This window comes from Mytilus californianus, unplaced genomic scaffold, assembly GCF_021869535.1.
Source record: "Mytilus californianus isolate M0D057914Y unplaced genomic scaffold, xbMytCali1.0.p SCAF_8, whole genome shotgun sequence".
Taxonomy (NCBI): domain Eukaryota; kingdom Metazoa; phylum Mollusca; class Bivalvia; order Mytilida; family Mytilidae; genus Mytilus; species Mytilus californianus.
In genome coordinates, this window is record NW_026262734.1 from 17,567,098 (window position 1) to 17,583,732 (window position 16,635).

A 16,635-nucleotide genomic window follows, 5' to 3' on the forward strand; every position below is an offset into this window, starting at 1 on the left:
ATTACGATTACAAATCATGGTACAAAATTGAGGGAATCGCATGAACTACAAAAATTGCGAGACCGATGCGTCGACAGTCATTTCGTCTCCTGCTATGCTTGCATCACCCGTCATGTGAAATTCACACTCAGTCTAAATATCACAATCTATAAACTACAATTCAAACGAAAATTCTGGTATTAAAAGATCGCATACGTGAGAATATGGAAAAAAGGACTTTTGCTTCTGTAAATAATGTTGACGTTATGTAAGTGAACAACAATAGTACTTAGTTCGGACACATTTATTTCCGTGCTGAATCTGTATATATTTGAGATAGTGACTTCATCTAATAGGCAGTCTGATTTTTCTGACCCAGCCGAAAACTGAATGACCATCACTTTAGAGGATTAATTGGACCTTCAGTACAAATTTATCATAGCTAAATTTACCAACAATTTTACAAAATCTTACAACTATGAATACCGTTTTTAGTAGGTACCTTATACCTAATTACAAGGATAGTTTGGCATACAAATGTGCAAGTAAAGCAGTCTATGTATTTAACTCAGACATGAACTATTTTGAACGTTAGAGTAGTTTTTACAACGTCCACCAAAACAGAACAAATGAGTTATTGATCAATATGCGGTGCCTTCGTGTAAAATAATGAATGGCGAAATGTCGGAAATAAGTCATAATGTAAGTTTGAATGCACATAATATAATATCTCCGTTTTACAATTTGAATAAAAGATAAAATTACACAATTATATATGGGTTATTTTTTTGTTTATCAAGAATAAATTTGAATTTGTATTCGTATTTAACAAAATGAGGTTTTGTTAATATATCATAGACACGTTTTCAACATTCAACAATTGCATGGCGTGTGTTCTATTGTATATATCTGGTAAAAGTTGACACACGTTTTATTAATTAAAAAAAAAAATGCAAATTGAATATCAATGTTCCTTCTGGTCTAATCTTGGCATTATTTAGAAGTATCTTTTATCACTCCTGTAAAAAGATAACATTGATTTTATCCAAGAAACGTAAAATATTGTGAATATGGTGATGACAGTTAATTATGTAGTTCTGCTTAATCAGATGTTTATCTTTGTCATTAGATAGAACGCCTTACATACAGTGTAGAAAAGACAGCTAATTATTCGCAATTCGTAAGGCTTGATAAGTGGGGAGTTTGTTTTTGTAAAATATTTTTGAATGTATTAACTATTTTGAAAGCTCTGATACATGCATTAGAAGTCATAATCATGTGGATATTAACCACCAAGATAACTTCATACCTGTGCTACAGTAGTGTTATTACTATGAGTGGTTTATTGACATAGTAATTCGACTATACGTTTTGTGGAAGTCCATCTTCAGTAATGTAGATTTCCTGTCATTTTGCTAGCCAAACCAGGTACTTCATATCTGAGAAACAGGCAATATATGCCCTCAATTTTATAATTCATTCATACTTTTTTGTATTATTCCAAATAATCAGTCAATATATGTTCGGTGGTTCACCTTTCATTTGATACCTAAATTACTAACATATATGCTACATAGTTTTATATTTACACCTGGAACTATTTTGTTTTAAATATGTTCTAATTTCCAGTATGTTGTTTTGACCGGGCCAATTTGGTGGTATTACATCTTAAAACATCTATCCGAATCATTTTGCAAAGAATTCCGCTCAAACTGATGCTAGTGGCCGTCTAAAAATTGCAGTGAAGTGAGAGGATTTATTTTGCTCCGTGTTGAAGGTCTCATTGTGACTTTGAGATGAAGAATAGCAATACAAGCGCTGTTCCTTTGTTTTTTTTGTGTATTTATTTTCTCTGTAGATACTGATATGTAGATAGTGATATTGAGTCATGGATGGATACCTCATATCTTTTGTTTTTTTTTCTATTAAAGATTGATCAGCACGAATCAATCCAATTGCAATGTTACATATTTTTCATTTACTTTTTTTGAAAGTTTTTTTTAATTTGTCTTATACTGCCGTTTCTTACATTCTCTTGTTCTCTTGAAATTATAATATTGGAAATATTATGTGTATGCATGAGTGCAGTATTACCTGCAGTATATAATACATGCTGCCAAACTAATCGGAATCAACAACAAAAGGAACAGCAAGTCTGCAAATAAAACAATATAAAATACAACGAAACACACAATTAATTTCTAATTTCCTCTTAATTATTCTTAATTGTGTAAATATATATGACCATAACCCGCTGCATTTGTTTGCCCCTGTCCTAAGTCAGAAACCTGATGTTCAGTGGTTGTCGTTTGTTGATGTGGTTCATAAGTGTTTCAAGTTTCTCGTTTTTATACAGATTAGACCGTTGGTTTTCCTGTTTGAATGGTTTTACACTAGTAATTTTTGGGGCCCTTTATAGCTTGCTGTTCGGTGTGAGCCAAGGCTCCGTGTTGAAGGCCGTACCTTGACCTATAATGATTTGTAAATGAAGTGTTAACTGGCTGTTTGTGTGTCACTTCTGGTATATATTCGAGGCGAGATGTAAGGATAAAAACATACTATCTGTACCCTAAATACAACCAAGTCTGGTTGAGGCACATAACATTTGCAGCCAGAAGTAATTACTCCGTACATACCAATGCACGAATATGGCTGTTTCCGTATTAGCAGGACAACGTCATTAGTTTAGCAAATACTGATTTATAGAATTTAGGCCAATTTGAGCATATCATATAACAGACAATTAGGCTAAGCAATATCTTCACTAACTCTTTTAAAAAAGCACTGCAAAAATACTAATTTTATTCCCTTAAAAACGAGACTCATTCATGATTGAACAACCACATAATAAGTTAAACACAATTACAAAAAAACTATACAGATAAAGGAAAAGATGTTTTTCAAGAAATATATCTGTTCTAATTTTGTATTTGCTTTTTAAATTGTTATACTGTGAAACTCTCGCAAACACATACGATCAAGCCGTTACAGTCCAACAACACAGGGCTTTTAAAATGAATAAGGCTGACTAAAAAGGCTGACACAATAAATAATTGATTAGACTACAATGATCCATTTAATTATTTTCTTTTCTACATTGAAATTCTTTTCAACTTTGTTACGGTTCTTAGATGTGTCATTGGGTACTATTTAGTCCAACACCCGATATTTGACTTATTTGGAATGAGTGCATATGCTTTGTGTTTTTGTTATCTATTCTATAGATATTTTACATAAAATACTTTAAATTTTTCTGCATTTATTTAAATGGTAGGTAGTTAAATGTATATTTTCAAATAGACTAATCGAAAGTAAAATTAATATTTGGTAGGGATGATGCCTCAATTAGGTGCAGGTACCTGTCTCAAGTCATGACTTTCGTCAGTGGCTGTCTTATGTCATGGTATCATTTTCACGCACCGATGCTATTCCATTCTTTGTTCCAATTTATAAACAAGAGATAATTGACCTCGAGTTGACATAAAATCAAAAAACTGTTGGACTAAACTTACATAGAAGATTACTATTGTCGGTGTCAGGAGTGTGATCTTCAGTTGTGGGAGTTACCGATTCCACTGATGCTGTCGTCATTTCTATAACTGAACTTTTAGACAAGTACAACAATGATGTAGCCCCAATGCCAACCGAAGTTGACTTATACAAAGAAGATGTTTGAAACTGAGATGTACTTATGGAAGATACTCCAGTTGCAGTGTAAATTAAAGTTGGTGTTGGACATAGGTTCAAGTCGGTAACACATTGCCCGTTATAACATCTGTGTAAGCCTTCCGGACACTGGTTTGGATCTGTACCTAAAATGTACACTAAAATGAGATGAGAAGAACAGGATTCCTATACAAAACCTAAAAAACTGAAAGTTTGCTTGTAGGAGCTTAGCTTTAAATATCTCCGTACTTCCTGAATATGCATACGATATATATTTGCCACTGAACATCTTATCAACCAAGCAATCTTTAATCTGTAGTTTGAAGAATTCAAACTTTTTGAGATATTATATTAAACAAATTCAAATTTCCAAAATGTCGCAGTTAAAAATGGACACTCTCGTATAACAAAATTGCTTTACATTTGCTAATACTAATAATAGGCGTATACAGAACTTTATTTCTGAAAATATAATAGCCGTAGGTTTAAAATAACGGTCTAATACATCGGCTAATTAACCAAGAGTAATACTGAAAAGTTAGTACTAAGTCTTTTGAAATAACAATTTCAAAGTGTTTAGTATAATCAATGTTGACTTGAATTTTCGGTTTCTTTTTGTTCTTGTTTCACGATTTCAATCCTTGCATTGTATTGCCCCGTTGCTTGTATTGGGTTCGTGTTGCTCAGTCTTTAGTTTTCTATGTTGTGTTTTGTGTACTGTTGTTTGTATTTTGGTGTTTTTCTTTTTTGCCATGGCGTTGTCAGTTTATTTTTGACTTATGAGTTTTTAAGTCCTTATGGTATCTTTCGACTATCTGTACGTGTTTATTTATTTGTTTTTCTAAAAAAACATATTGTTTATATGCTCAAACCTGAACATTTGAAAAAATAGGATTGTTAAAATACATTGACACGTTAGGAGCTATCTTGCCGAAAGAGAAGAAAATAATAGAAAAAATCATGAAAGTTCAACTTTGCATCAGGCAGTTTGAACCTTATTTTCTAGATAGTTTGTTAATTTTCGAAATGTAAGTTATAAATCATGTCAATACCACAGTAAAATATACTTAGCATTTAAATGAATAAACTGAAATCAATGTATGAAACAGAGCACTAGCTAGGAGGCCCTTTTCAAGCGTTCTATAAATATGTTGGCATATGATAGGGCCATTTTTGTGCCGTCTTTCTGCAGATAGTGTTCGTCATTAAAAGGGAAGCTGTTGTTCTTTAGCAGCTAATTCCAAAAGTGTAATCAGGCATTCAGAAAACAATTTTCTATAAATAAGATGAAATAATGTCGTCAAAAGGTTTATTGGTGTGGCTTATAATAGAAGGGGAGCTACTAAGTTATATACAGATACTTGTATTTTCTATTTTCCGCCAATGCCATATAGGGGAAGTCAATCTTATTGCAAAATTAAAACGATCACCGTTTGCTGCGTTTTGATTCATTTGTTTGGTTGTTTTTGGAGGGACTGTCACAAAAATAAGATTAAGTGCAGTATATCACAAACTTTGAAAAACTTATCTGGTTATAGTCACTTTACTTACAGTTCACTTCATCAGAACGATCTCCACAATCGAAGTTATCGTCGCACCTTTTCTCACTAGAAACACATTCTCCATTTGAACATTGAAACTGGCTTGAAGTACATGAATCTACTGTCTTTATGGGACAAAACAAAAAATAAAATACTAAGGCGAGGTGTACGTAAACGAACAGCAAATAAACGAGCTTTATAGTTGTGTTTATGTTACACACTAATGACATAAATAAAAGATGTGAGTAATACGTCAATGGGACCAAAACCAAACGACACAATAAAGCTAAAGATATCTTTAGCTTTAAATCGCCCTCAGTCTAAACACATGGGGAATAAATACCTAAGACAGAGTCGACTTACCCTTTCCTTCAAATTATCCACAGAACTAAAAAAATAAATACGATGTAATATAAACAGCCACTGACTAAGTTGCTTTGCACTTGGTACAAGCTTATGAACATGTGGCGGGGTTAAACAAGGCATTGAGGTCTGAACTCTTCCAATTTTAAAGTGGATTTGTGTCATAACGAACGGTACATATACACAAATGAAAGTGCAATACAAATCATTAAAGAGAAAACCTTACCTCTAGTTCTGTTGTGCTGATACAATATGTTACTTTACACGTATTCAAGCAAAAACATTATAAACGTGGTTGATTTTCGACAATGACGATTGGAGTGCAGACAAATGAAAGAAACTTTTTTGTCTTACGTCAAACTATAAATTATCGAATAGTTGTTACGCCGCATTACTTGCTATGTGCCTGTCCTTATTCAGGAAACTGCAATTTATTTAAGAATTGAATGCTTCTTTTTGTAAATTTATTGGGGTGTAAAAACGTTGGACGAAGTACATTTTGTATGAAGCGCGAAGCGCTGCATTCTAAAAATGTGCGCACGACCAACGCTTTTACAACCCTATAAAATTACGAAAAGAAGCATTCAATACTTATTATTACATTTTTTTGCTAGGATCATAAAAACGCGATTTCTATCAAGTTTTTATTTTATTTACCTGAGAACTTTATTGTGGAAGCTCGTGTCATCGTGAATTTTACATTTCATTGTGAAAAGAAGGTTAATTTCATAATGACGTGAATTGCTGTTAGCCAATCAAAACAACGTATTATAATGAAGCATACATGCAATTTAATTACTAGTTTGTTATGGATTGTCGTCTGTCATATTTGTTTCTTTTTTATTGTTTTGGCCGTTGTTTTTTGTTTTTTGTTTTTTGTTTTGTGTTTTTTTATCACGCTTAGAAGCTAACTATACTGTAAAGGTTTTGCTCATTATTGTAAATCGACGATGACCTATAATTGTTTACATCAACAATCTTTGGTCAGTAATAGGTGCATTTTGTTTTGTAATCGTCTCTGAAAAACATAAACCGTCTTTTTATTTAAATAAAAAAAAACATGAATACCTTAGCTAAGACCATGATTCAATACAAATGATCAAGCTTATTTTTTCCTTAATAATCCTATAATCATATTTTGATAAAAACAAAATACAAAGGGCAGTTCCTTAAGACTTGTTATTTTTTAATCATAAATCCATATATATATTTAATATATACACAAGTCAAAATTGAAAACAACGTTCAAACCTATGATTGCGTTGGATAAAAACCGCAATTTTTATACGTGTGCATGTAAAACAAATTTCTTGGTAGAGGGGTCTAAATACAGCACAAACAACATTTTCCAAAAGACCAAAATAGTGAAAAAGTAAATTTTAACAAAACGCATTTGACTAACAGGTCGAACAACGGATGTTCTTAACCCTGCTGACTGCCATTGGCGATTGCATATATTAAACGAGACAAATACCAGATCCTAATCTGCGTCGTTGCCTTCATATGATTGAGGTAGAATATGCACTAAAGGATAACTGATAAAGAGGACTTCCAAAACTAAGTTCAATTGGAATTGAATAAAGACCTTATTTATTAAAATGTCTTTGTAAAATGAGTGTGGCAAACTTTTAATGTATTGGCAAACAGAAAATGACTACAGATATTTATGAATTGCTTACACGCTACAACTCAACATTATCAAGCTCCAGACCAAATATAAAAATATTTGCTTCAATAGAAGTCTAGAAAAGATTGATTTCAATATGTGACATTTAATGATGGACAAGAGTCCATGTCAGATGTTAAACTCTAACTCGTTTCGAGACCTTTTCAATGTATTCTTCTGGAGGAGAAAACTTCAAACTGTAACAAATGGTATAAACGGAGAAACAAATGTATATCAATATCAAATATGGAAGTACATTTAGATAAATGTTTAGAAAAAAAAAGTTGAAATTTAACACAATTAAATCATATTTATTGCACTATATGATGTTTAACAATTTACTTAGCTTACATCATTGGGCTAAGTTTCCTTGTGTATTATTTATTAGATATCCAGGGAGAATATCTAATAATATATTTATATATATATATGTAAGTTTATTGTTTTCTGTTTGGTAATAAATTAATAATAAGATCTATTTTGTTACATCTGGCGATCCGTTTATTTGGTAATCGCCAATGGCAGTCAGCAGGGTTTAAGAACATCAGTTGTTCGACCTGCTAGTCAAATGCGTTTTGTTAAAATATATTTTTTGACTCATTTGGTCTTTTGGAAAATGTTGTTTGTGCTGTATTTAGACCCCTCAGCCAAGAAATTTGTTTTGCATGAACACGTATAAAAATTGCGGTTTTTATCCAACGCAATCATAGTTTTGAACGTAGTTTTCAATTTAGACTTGTTTATATTTTTTCGTTTGGGCTTGTATCATATTTGCCTTCGGGTTTATATGATCTATTCATCCTATTTAGACTCTTCCAAAATTCAAGAGTCTATCCTTAATTGAGGTAAATTATATGACCTTCCAAATACCGTTTCGATTCCTAACATCACTGAAGAGACATTAATTGTCGAAATCCGGATATGGTGTACAAAATTTTGCACCTCATGTTTGCGGTATACCATCTTTTCCGCAAGTTTATTGTTTTCTGTTTGGTAATAAATTAATAATAAGATCTATTTTGTTACATCTTGTGATCCGTTTATTTGGCAATCGCCAATTGCAGTCAGCAGGGTTTAAGAACATCAGTTGTTCGACCTGCTAGTCAAATGCATTTTGTTAAAATATACTTTTTCACTCATTTGGTCTTTTGGAAAATATTGTTTGTGCTGTATTTAGACCCCTCTACCAAGAAATTTGTTTTGCATGCACACGTATAAAAATTGCGGTTTTTATCCATCTAAATCATAGGTTTGAACGTTGTTTTCAATTTAGACTTGTTTATATGCTAGTATTATACACTTTAACATAATACATAATACATAATATAAATAAACATAAATATAAATTGATTCAGACGATTTTTATGTCTGCTTACAAATCTGAAAAAATAACGGTTCTACACCGTATGTGTAACTGGAATTTAATTATTCTTTTATAATTTGAAGGATTTATTTTTCAAACTTAATTGTTTGACAATGCTAATGGAAATAAATATAAAGGGAAGTGTATATGATTATGTAAATTGCAAATCAAAAGGTCATTTTTTCAGCGATGCATTTTTGGCACCTCGTGGTCTATTATTTATACACGGAAAGTAGCATGCGTTGATTTGTCAAACATACGTACGCACTACAGGACATATATCAATTACAAGACACGATATGTTTATGTCTTTAATAACATTTTTCCGGTTTCAATATTTCTGATCGCATTTAATTTTATGATGTCGTTTATTTCCGTTTTGAAAATTTAGATAAATGTTATTCAAATTAAATAAAGTGAAATTGTGTTTCGAAGTAAAACAATAACAACGTTTGACTTCGTACAGGGATATGTGCATGGTGAAGAGTTGAAGAGTGAAAGTAGTATTTAGAAACAGGAATTTGTACCTTACTAGGTCTTGTACTTCATATACTTACATATAAATGAAAGATGACAAAGAATGTGAAGCAACTTATGGCAGTAGTCTTCATTACTTTTTTTTTGTATTTTCATTTAATTCGCCTAAAATTAAAAACAAATGTGCAACGGTAAAATTAAATGTTCAATATTATTTTTACGTGTACCAGTAGAAACATGAATTAGATACCAAGTCTGTCAACCTTAAAAGTAACTGAGTAGAATGGTGAGAACATCTTAATGTTTACGGTGATCTAAACGTTGTTTACCGACCCCGGAGATGTAGAAACGATCCGGGTAAACTTATCAAACCTTTAAATAAACTTATTCTAAAATGTTATTAATTCAACAATGTAGTTAGATCTTGGAATAATGTTTTTATTGGTATAAATATTGATTTTGTTTTCAGTACGGTAAGACCACACTTATATTATTGAAATACACATATGCACATTCACGGTTCTACAATATGTCGATACCTATATTTTGGCATTTCACAAGGTCGTGTTTTCCACTGACTGTTCATGACGTCCTAACACAAAGTCCATTGTATGTTAGATGTGTACTGATTGATATTTTAGTCTTCGATACATGATTTCTAATTAGTTGTTATTGGCTTTAAACTAGCTGTCGATCAGTATCTGCGAGTACTCTCAGATCTGTACCTTGTGTCTTTTTTGTTGCCACATCCGGTCTGTTTTTTGTTAGATGTTTTGCTGCTTTTTATCGATCTGCAAGTTAAACCCTTTTCAACAGATTTGTATAATGTGTTCTTATGGTGTACCGTTACATCACTGTCCCATGTTAAGGGGATGGTTTGGCGCCAGCAAACATGTTAACCCAGCCACATTCTAGATTAGCTTGTCCAATGTACAAGGAGACATGTATTTCAGTGGTTTTTGTTTTTTTTTGTTGTTGTTGTTTTTTCTCATATTTGGTTTTCTTTTATTGTTTTGGATAGTTTTTTCTTGTGTGGTGCCGTTTCAACACTGTCCATGTAAGGGGGGGGAGGGTTTAAGCGCCTTTAAATATGTTTAACGCCGCCATATTCTTTATGTGCCTGTCCCAAGTCAGGACTCTGTATTGCAGTGGTTGTCGTTGGTTCATGTCTGTTATATTTCTTTTTCGTAAATTGTTTTGTTATAAATTAGGCTTTTTTTTGTCTTAATTGGATTGTTTCATATTTTTTTATATCGGGCCCTTTCTAGCCGATTATACGGTATGGTTTTTCTCATTGTTCTCCTTATTTTATAATGTGCCTGATCCATTTGTCTTTTTGAACAATAAACTATGTTTAAACATAGTGAATGATGATACGGGATTTGATTAACTGTTATGCTTTTTTGGTTTTTAATCCAAAAAGAAAATCATATTGGTTGCGTCCAATGACCAATAAAAAGAAATCAATATGCTAGGAAGCTTTGGTGTTAAACGTCCAGTGGCACATATTACATGCATATCAGGACGTGTTAATGTTAATGTGATATACATTGTAAATATGAACACTGCTCCTAAATTATCGGACACGCTAAGCCGAATATTAACATGCTTGTTCACAAGATAACATCTCACAGGAAGACATGTCAACCTAATCGGACACATAATTTCTGAGACGAATAGCCCAGCAAGTGTTTTTCGAACTAAGATACGTTTTCTCCAATACACACATACATGATATATACACGAATAAACACTACATACATCTGACATAAACAAATTATGTTTTTTTCAGCTTGAAGATGTAAAGTTCTTATCCAGCAATTATAACAAATCGAGTGCATCTCATATAGGAAAACATATAGAAACAAACACATCGATGTGCAATTGAGTAGTCAAGCTAGGAAATGATAAGCCGGTGAACAATAAGAAAGTTGAATGTTTTGCATCAAATTTAAAATACATCAGTCTCATAGTTACTGATGTGATACTATCACATTAAGCTCTTCATGTTAGCAGACACTTTTAATGTGCATGCGCTCTTCATCAAGGGAATAGCCAAAAAATGTTTAGGTAAATAACATAACGTTAAAAAGTATACCCGGACTACTCAATAAGAAATGCGAGCCTTTTTCAGTTGATTTTTATAGTTTGTACTTATGTTGATCTATTACGAAACGCACGTATGGCGTACAACATTAGAATCCTGGTATCGCTGATGAATTTTGTTACACTACTGACCCAGGTAAGGGAAGGGTTGAGTGCTAGCTGAAATTTTAAACACCTTGCATTCTGTATGCGCCTGTCCTAAGGCACGGACCTGTAATTCAGTGATTGTCATTCGCTAACGTTCGGTGTAAAGAAGGTGACAAATATAGTGCCTACCCATGTTTAAATGAGCATAGAGCATGACATGAAAGAATTTTTATAACATTGCGATATTTTGTCATAACTTCATCGACAATGTCTGGCGCCAAATTAAATTTTCATTTTCTGGATGTTTTAAAATCTTTAATGTATATTATTAAGACTCTTTAATATCTAAATTCCAGTAGATTTTAACAAGTTATAGATTTTGTCCCTGTGAGTAAAAGAAATTCAAAGGAAAATAACGTTGTCCTTTGGAAACGGAAGATGTGTCTATGAGACAATAACCCGACCAAAGAGCAGAAAATAGCCAAAGGCATGCACCAATGGGTCTTAAACGCAGCGAGAAAATCCCGCATCCGAAGGCGGGTTTCATCTGACCCCTTAACAATACTGTATACTAGTTCATCGGAATTGACGCCACACTAAACTCCGAAATATACAAATGAACAAACATATAAAAAGCCCACAATACAAACTAAAGGCCAGAGGATTATGACTTGGAAAAGGCGCTAACATGCGGCGGGGTTAAACATGTTTTTTGAGATCTATATCTCCCCCTTTACCTCAAGCAAATATGGAATAAACAAACACATAGCAATATGCACAGTACAATTCAGTACAAAAGAAGTCCCGAGTCCGATGTTAGAATAGGTAACAGAAGAAACTAAGCAAAATGAAAATGATCAACATAAATTAACAAAGGACTACTGGCCGTTTCTGTTATGCCAGCTCCAGACCTCAATTAAACTGATCGAAAAATTTGTCTTCTTCATCCACAATCCCTCCCGTTATGGGCTTAGTATACATGCCATACATTGCATACATGTCTTGTAATAGCCTAAAAGAGGTGAGCATGTGTATAGAAATTTTGGTCATTTGTAATACAATAAAATGTGTCTCATGACAGAAGCCGCTTGGAACATGTTAATAAGTTACGAATATGAACCGTTCTGTGTACATGACTGATACCCTAAGCCACATTTTGCAAGACTTTGGATTGTCTCGACCGGTGATCGTACCAATGACACCCCGTAGTCGAGTTGATGCCACTACGATAAAGATAGGATTACATTGCTACAGTTACAGATCCTGTAACATGTAAATTTATATTCAATATAAGCTAAGTTTGGGATACTGTACCAAACACAGCTTTGATTATTTGGTAGTAGCACCAGCCGTCACACTTGTAAAACTAAAGTGTAACATACTTATCGGCGAATTCGGTTTGTTTTTCTTTTTTAATGTACATCTCAGCGCAATTTAAGATAGAAAAGAGTGGTATTCCAAACATGCATTGTCAATACAAATGATACAACATCAAAGAAATAAAAATGTCTGCAGCTGAGAGTTCGTTTTCATGCGTTTGGTATCCCAAAGTGTATTTTAAAAAGTGAGATAAAAACCCTTGAAGAACGTTACAAGATCACTGAACGCCTCCAGATCTTTTCACCATAACATGCAGGAAGTATTATAAAAAAAGTATAAACACTTGAATGAAATATATGTATACTTAAAAGTAAACGTAAACAAATATTATTAATACTAAATGTAAAGTTTGGTTATCTTAGTGTGTACAATTTCTAAACTAATTGAAAAAAATAAGACGAGGTTTATTTTAGGTACATGTATTTGAATTTACTCTGCTCATTTCCAAAAAAAGTTATTTGTTAAATTGAAACAAAATACTTACAACTTAGCCGAAATTTCTCAAAATGAATGTTGTTTAAGAATTCCTCGCAAAACTATACTTGAAAGAAAAAAATATTATATTACTGATAAAGAAATACGCAATAATATAACTGGATTTTCCCAAAGGTACGTATTGAACTAAAAGATTAAAAATAGACTTTTATCTATTAAAATGTCCTTTCGGAAAACATTAAACGTAAACGAAAATAACACTGTCATTAATCTTATCTTTTATATTTCTGGCATAAATAAATCTATACCAAAATATTTAAATGATATCGTTGTATTGCGAGACATTGACAGTTAGTCAGACTGACATAGTAATTATACATTTATACGCTCGTCGAAGACCGGACGTTTTGTGATATACATATGTTCGTCCGATCGTCTGTCAATCAACACTTCGTACGATAACTTAACATGGTGTTAACAACATTAGGATTGACATATCGCACACTTCAAACTGTAACTCTAGTATGCCTGGATTGATTTCCTTAAAACTTAACAGTACTGTTGGAATTGATAAAAGGAAGCTTTCGTGCCATCTTTTCGGTTTTCTTTTTTTTTTCTCTTCCAGAGTTGCCTGACTTTAGTCACATGTTATACCATAACTTGAGTTTGCATGGAATGGTTTGCTGACGACTAAATGCAATTGTTGGAATTGGTGAACATAAAACACCATTCAATTGTAAAATATTTCCTTTTGTTCATTCAAGAGTTATTGGACTTTGACCTTCAGATAAAATGCAGGGCATTTCGTGAATGTCATGTAGTATATGTAGCTAAAGTATGCTTGGGTTGAATTACTACAAACCTTAAGCTGTCCTAATTTAAATACTTAGGCCACGCCCAATTATTACCTCGTTCGTCGGATTCCCCGCGTGCTGTGAAAGGTCAACCAGAAAAAAGTACTTTTTTTTAAAAACCCGCGTCTAGTATGGAGCCGCGCGCATCCGTCTCTAAATTTATGAAACAAAAATTTTAATCAGTTGTGCGTTTGAAAGTAACACCATACAGACACGGAAATTGACATTAAAAACGATCTAGATCTAACATTTACAACGTTGTTGTTACAATATTATTGCCAAATTTAGTATGAAAAGGAAATATGACAGCAATTTTTAGACCAGCTGCATTTACCATCCCTCAAAGTTCGTCAAACCAAAAACAAATAATATCCTCCTCTGCAGATTCATACACGGTGAAGCCAATTTACCATCTGATCAACTGAAAAAAAAAACATCTAGGACAACCAAGAACATGCATTACGGTCAACATTTCCTGAGACTGCAAACAAAACCAGACTCATTAAAATTCTGCTTCATACCAAGCACAATTAAAGATTGGAACCTACTACTACCGGATATTTTCACCAAGATTCAAACAGCAGAAGAACCAGCTAAAACTTTCAGTGATATTGTAAGGGGAGTCCCACTTAAGTGAGTTACTTGACTCACGTGCAGTGTAGTAATATCCTTGAATGATTCACCGTATACTTATCAAGATCAAATGACAAAGCAACGACGCCACCGAATTGAAAGATTTAAATTATGACAATATAACATGCATAAGAATGAAAGAGAATCCCAAAGCTGATGGTACATGAAATGGCGCCGCAAATGAAACTATTATATTGTTTACTTTTTTTTTATCTGTTTTAGAATAAAGGTTTTCCTTGAATTTCTATTTATATTTGCTAGTATCATTACAAAGTTATATTAAGATAAAACTGAGAATGGAAATGGGGAATGTGTTAAAGAGACAGCAACCCAACCAAATAGCAGAAAACAGCTCAAGGCCACCAATGGGTCTTAAACACAACAAGAAAATCCCACACCCAGAGGCTGGCTTCAGCTGACCCCTCAACAATTATGTATACTAGTTAAAAGCATGGAATTTGACAATAATTTTAATGTGGTAATTGAATTTAACACATTAATCCATCTTTACAATTTACAAAAATAAAATAAGATTTGTATGATTGTCAATGAGACAACCTTCCACCAGAGACCAAATTTGTTGAGGTTTGCAACTAGTTAACGGTATGACCTTCAGCACAGAGCAATATCCACATGCATAGATATATAAATGTGAATGTCATTGAATTCTACAGGAAAGCAATGACTTAAGTGGAATGTATTGAAATGTTCCTTTTGTTTAGTAAGTATATAGCATCTGACTGGTTCATTTGAATGGTATAAATTGGTGTGGGGTTTTTGAAGGACAGTCCTTTATTAATTGTCATCTTGTTGTATACACAAATAGTTATGGTTGTATATAAAAGCTTTATACATGCATTTATGATTTGCATACGTTCATTTAAAACAACATACTATGCATCAATTATACTTACATTAAACATGGATGCATGCCTGTTCAAAGCTGTTTCACTTTTTCATGTTCAGTAGGATCATATTTTTTTGATAAGACTACACAAAGTTGTAGGTTTTGCTACAAGTTGACCATTTTATACTTGGAAATTTTGTGAAAAGATTAAACAAGGTGTCAGAGAACAAATTGAGAAGCAAAGTAGGATAATATAAGAACTAGGATATGAGATATATAAAATATCAAGCACCAAAACTATGTAAATTTCTAATCGCTTGCTTGCTTAAAATTCTTTTCATAGATTTAAAAAAAAAAATATTTCAAAAATATTATCGCTCGCTAGTAAAAAATTATTTCGCCTGCCAAAAATCAAATTTCGAAAAAAAAAATTAAAAATTTTCGCTCTCTCGCTACCCTTTTTCAAAGGAAAGTTTCCGAAGAACAAGAAATTTTATTTGGTGTGGCCTTATATGTATCCTCACGCATGTTTTTCTACAGAGCCATTTAATTTGTCTCGGATTACATGGCTTCGAAATAACCCATTTAGTTTTGAAACAATGTCAATCTGCACAATTTTAGGCGTGTCATGCGCTCTTTGCTCAGCTGTTTAATTTTTATATATTTGCAGTTCAGACTAAATTACACATTTCTTTTTGTGCACTTTTTTAACTTACGTATTCTTTATCACGGTATCTCAAAAAAATAATAAAATGAAAAATAAAATAAATTGATAATCTACAAGCATTGGGCCAATTTCTGAACTTTTAAAGATAAACTATGTTAGTTAGAAGACAAACTAGGTAACATTTTGGGATTTAGTTTTGAGAGCACATACAAAAAAATTCAAACCTATTGACGAAACATCTGTGTATTTATATACCTGACATTAATAGGAGAGTCTATGATGTACACAATTTAGGTATTATCCAGGTGTTCTTTTAATCAAACCAGGTATAAACAAAACCAAATACTAACAAGTAAAAGTGCAAAAAAGGAAATGATCAACACCCCAACCGGAGAAGATGAGTTGCCGTTCATGGTATGTTAAGACTAACTAAGATAGCTCTCCAGAAAAATCGTTAATTAAAGGTAAACATAACTGAAAATGGCTAATGATGTAGAAGCATTGTCTAGAAAAATGACAAATGATAGAATTAAGAGGTTGATTGAGGGCCTACGTGGTGTAGACGCAGAAT

At 32.7% G+C, this 16,635-nt stretch overlaps 2 protein-coding genes across 4 annotated transcripts in view; both read right to left on the reverse strand.

Annotated features, from left to right (window-relative positions):
* The window catches only part of LOC127712680 (low-density lipoprotein receptor-related protein 2-like), a 110,866-nt gene that overhangs the window by 55,709 nt on the left and 38,522 nt on the right, over positions 1-16,635 (reverse strand). The window lies entirely within an intron of this gene.
* LOC127712681 (uncharacterized) lies at positions 711-13,226 on the reverse strand. The gene is made up of 6 exons (XM_052219276.1): positions 13,113-13,226; positions 9,136-9,220; positions 5,197-5,311; positions 3,492-3,791; positions 2,074-2,134; positions 711-998 (listed from the first exon to the last, which is right to left on the reverse strand). The coding sequence occupies exons 2-6, from the start codon at positions 9,187-9,189 to the stop codon at positions 977-979; spliced, it is 552 nt and encodes a 183-aa protein (XP_052075236.1). The 5' UTR covers positions 9,190-9,220; positions 13,113-13,226; the 3' UTR covers positions 711-976.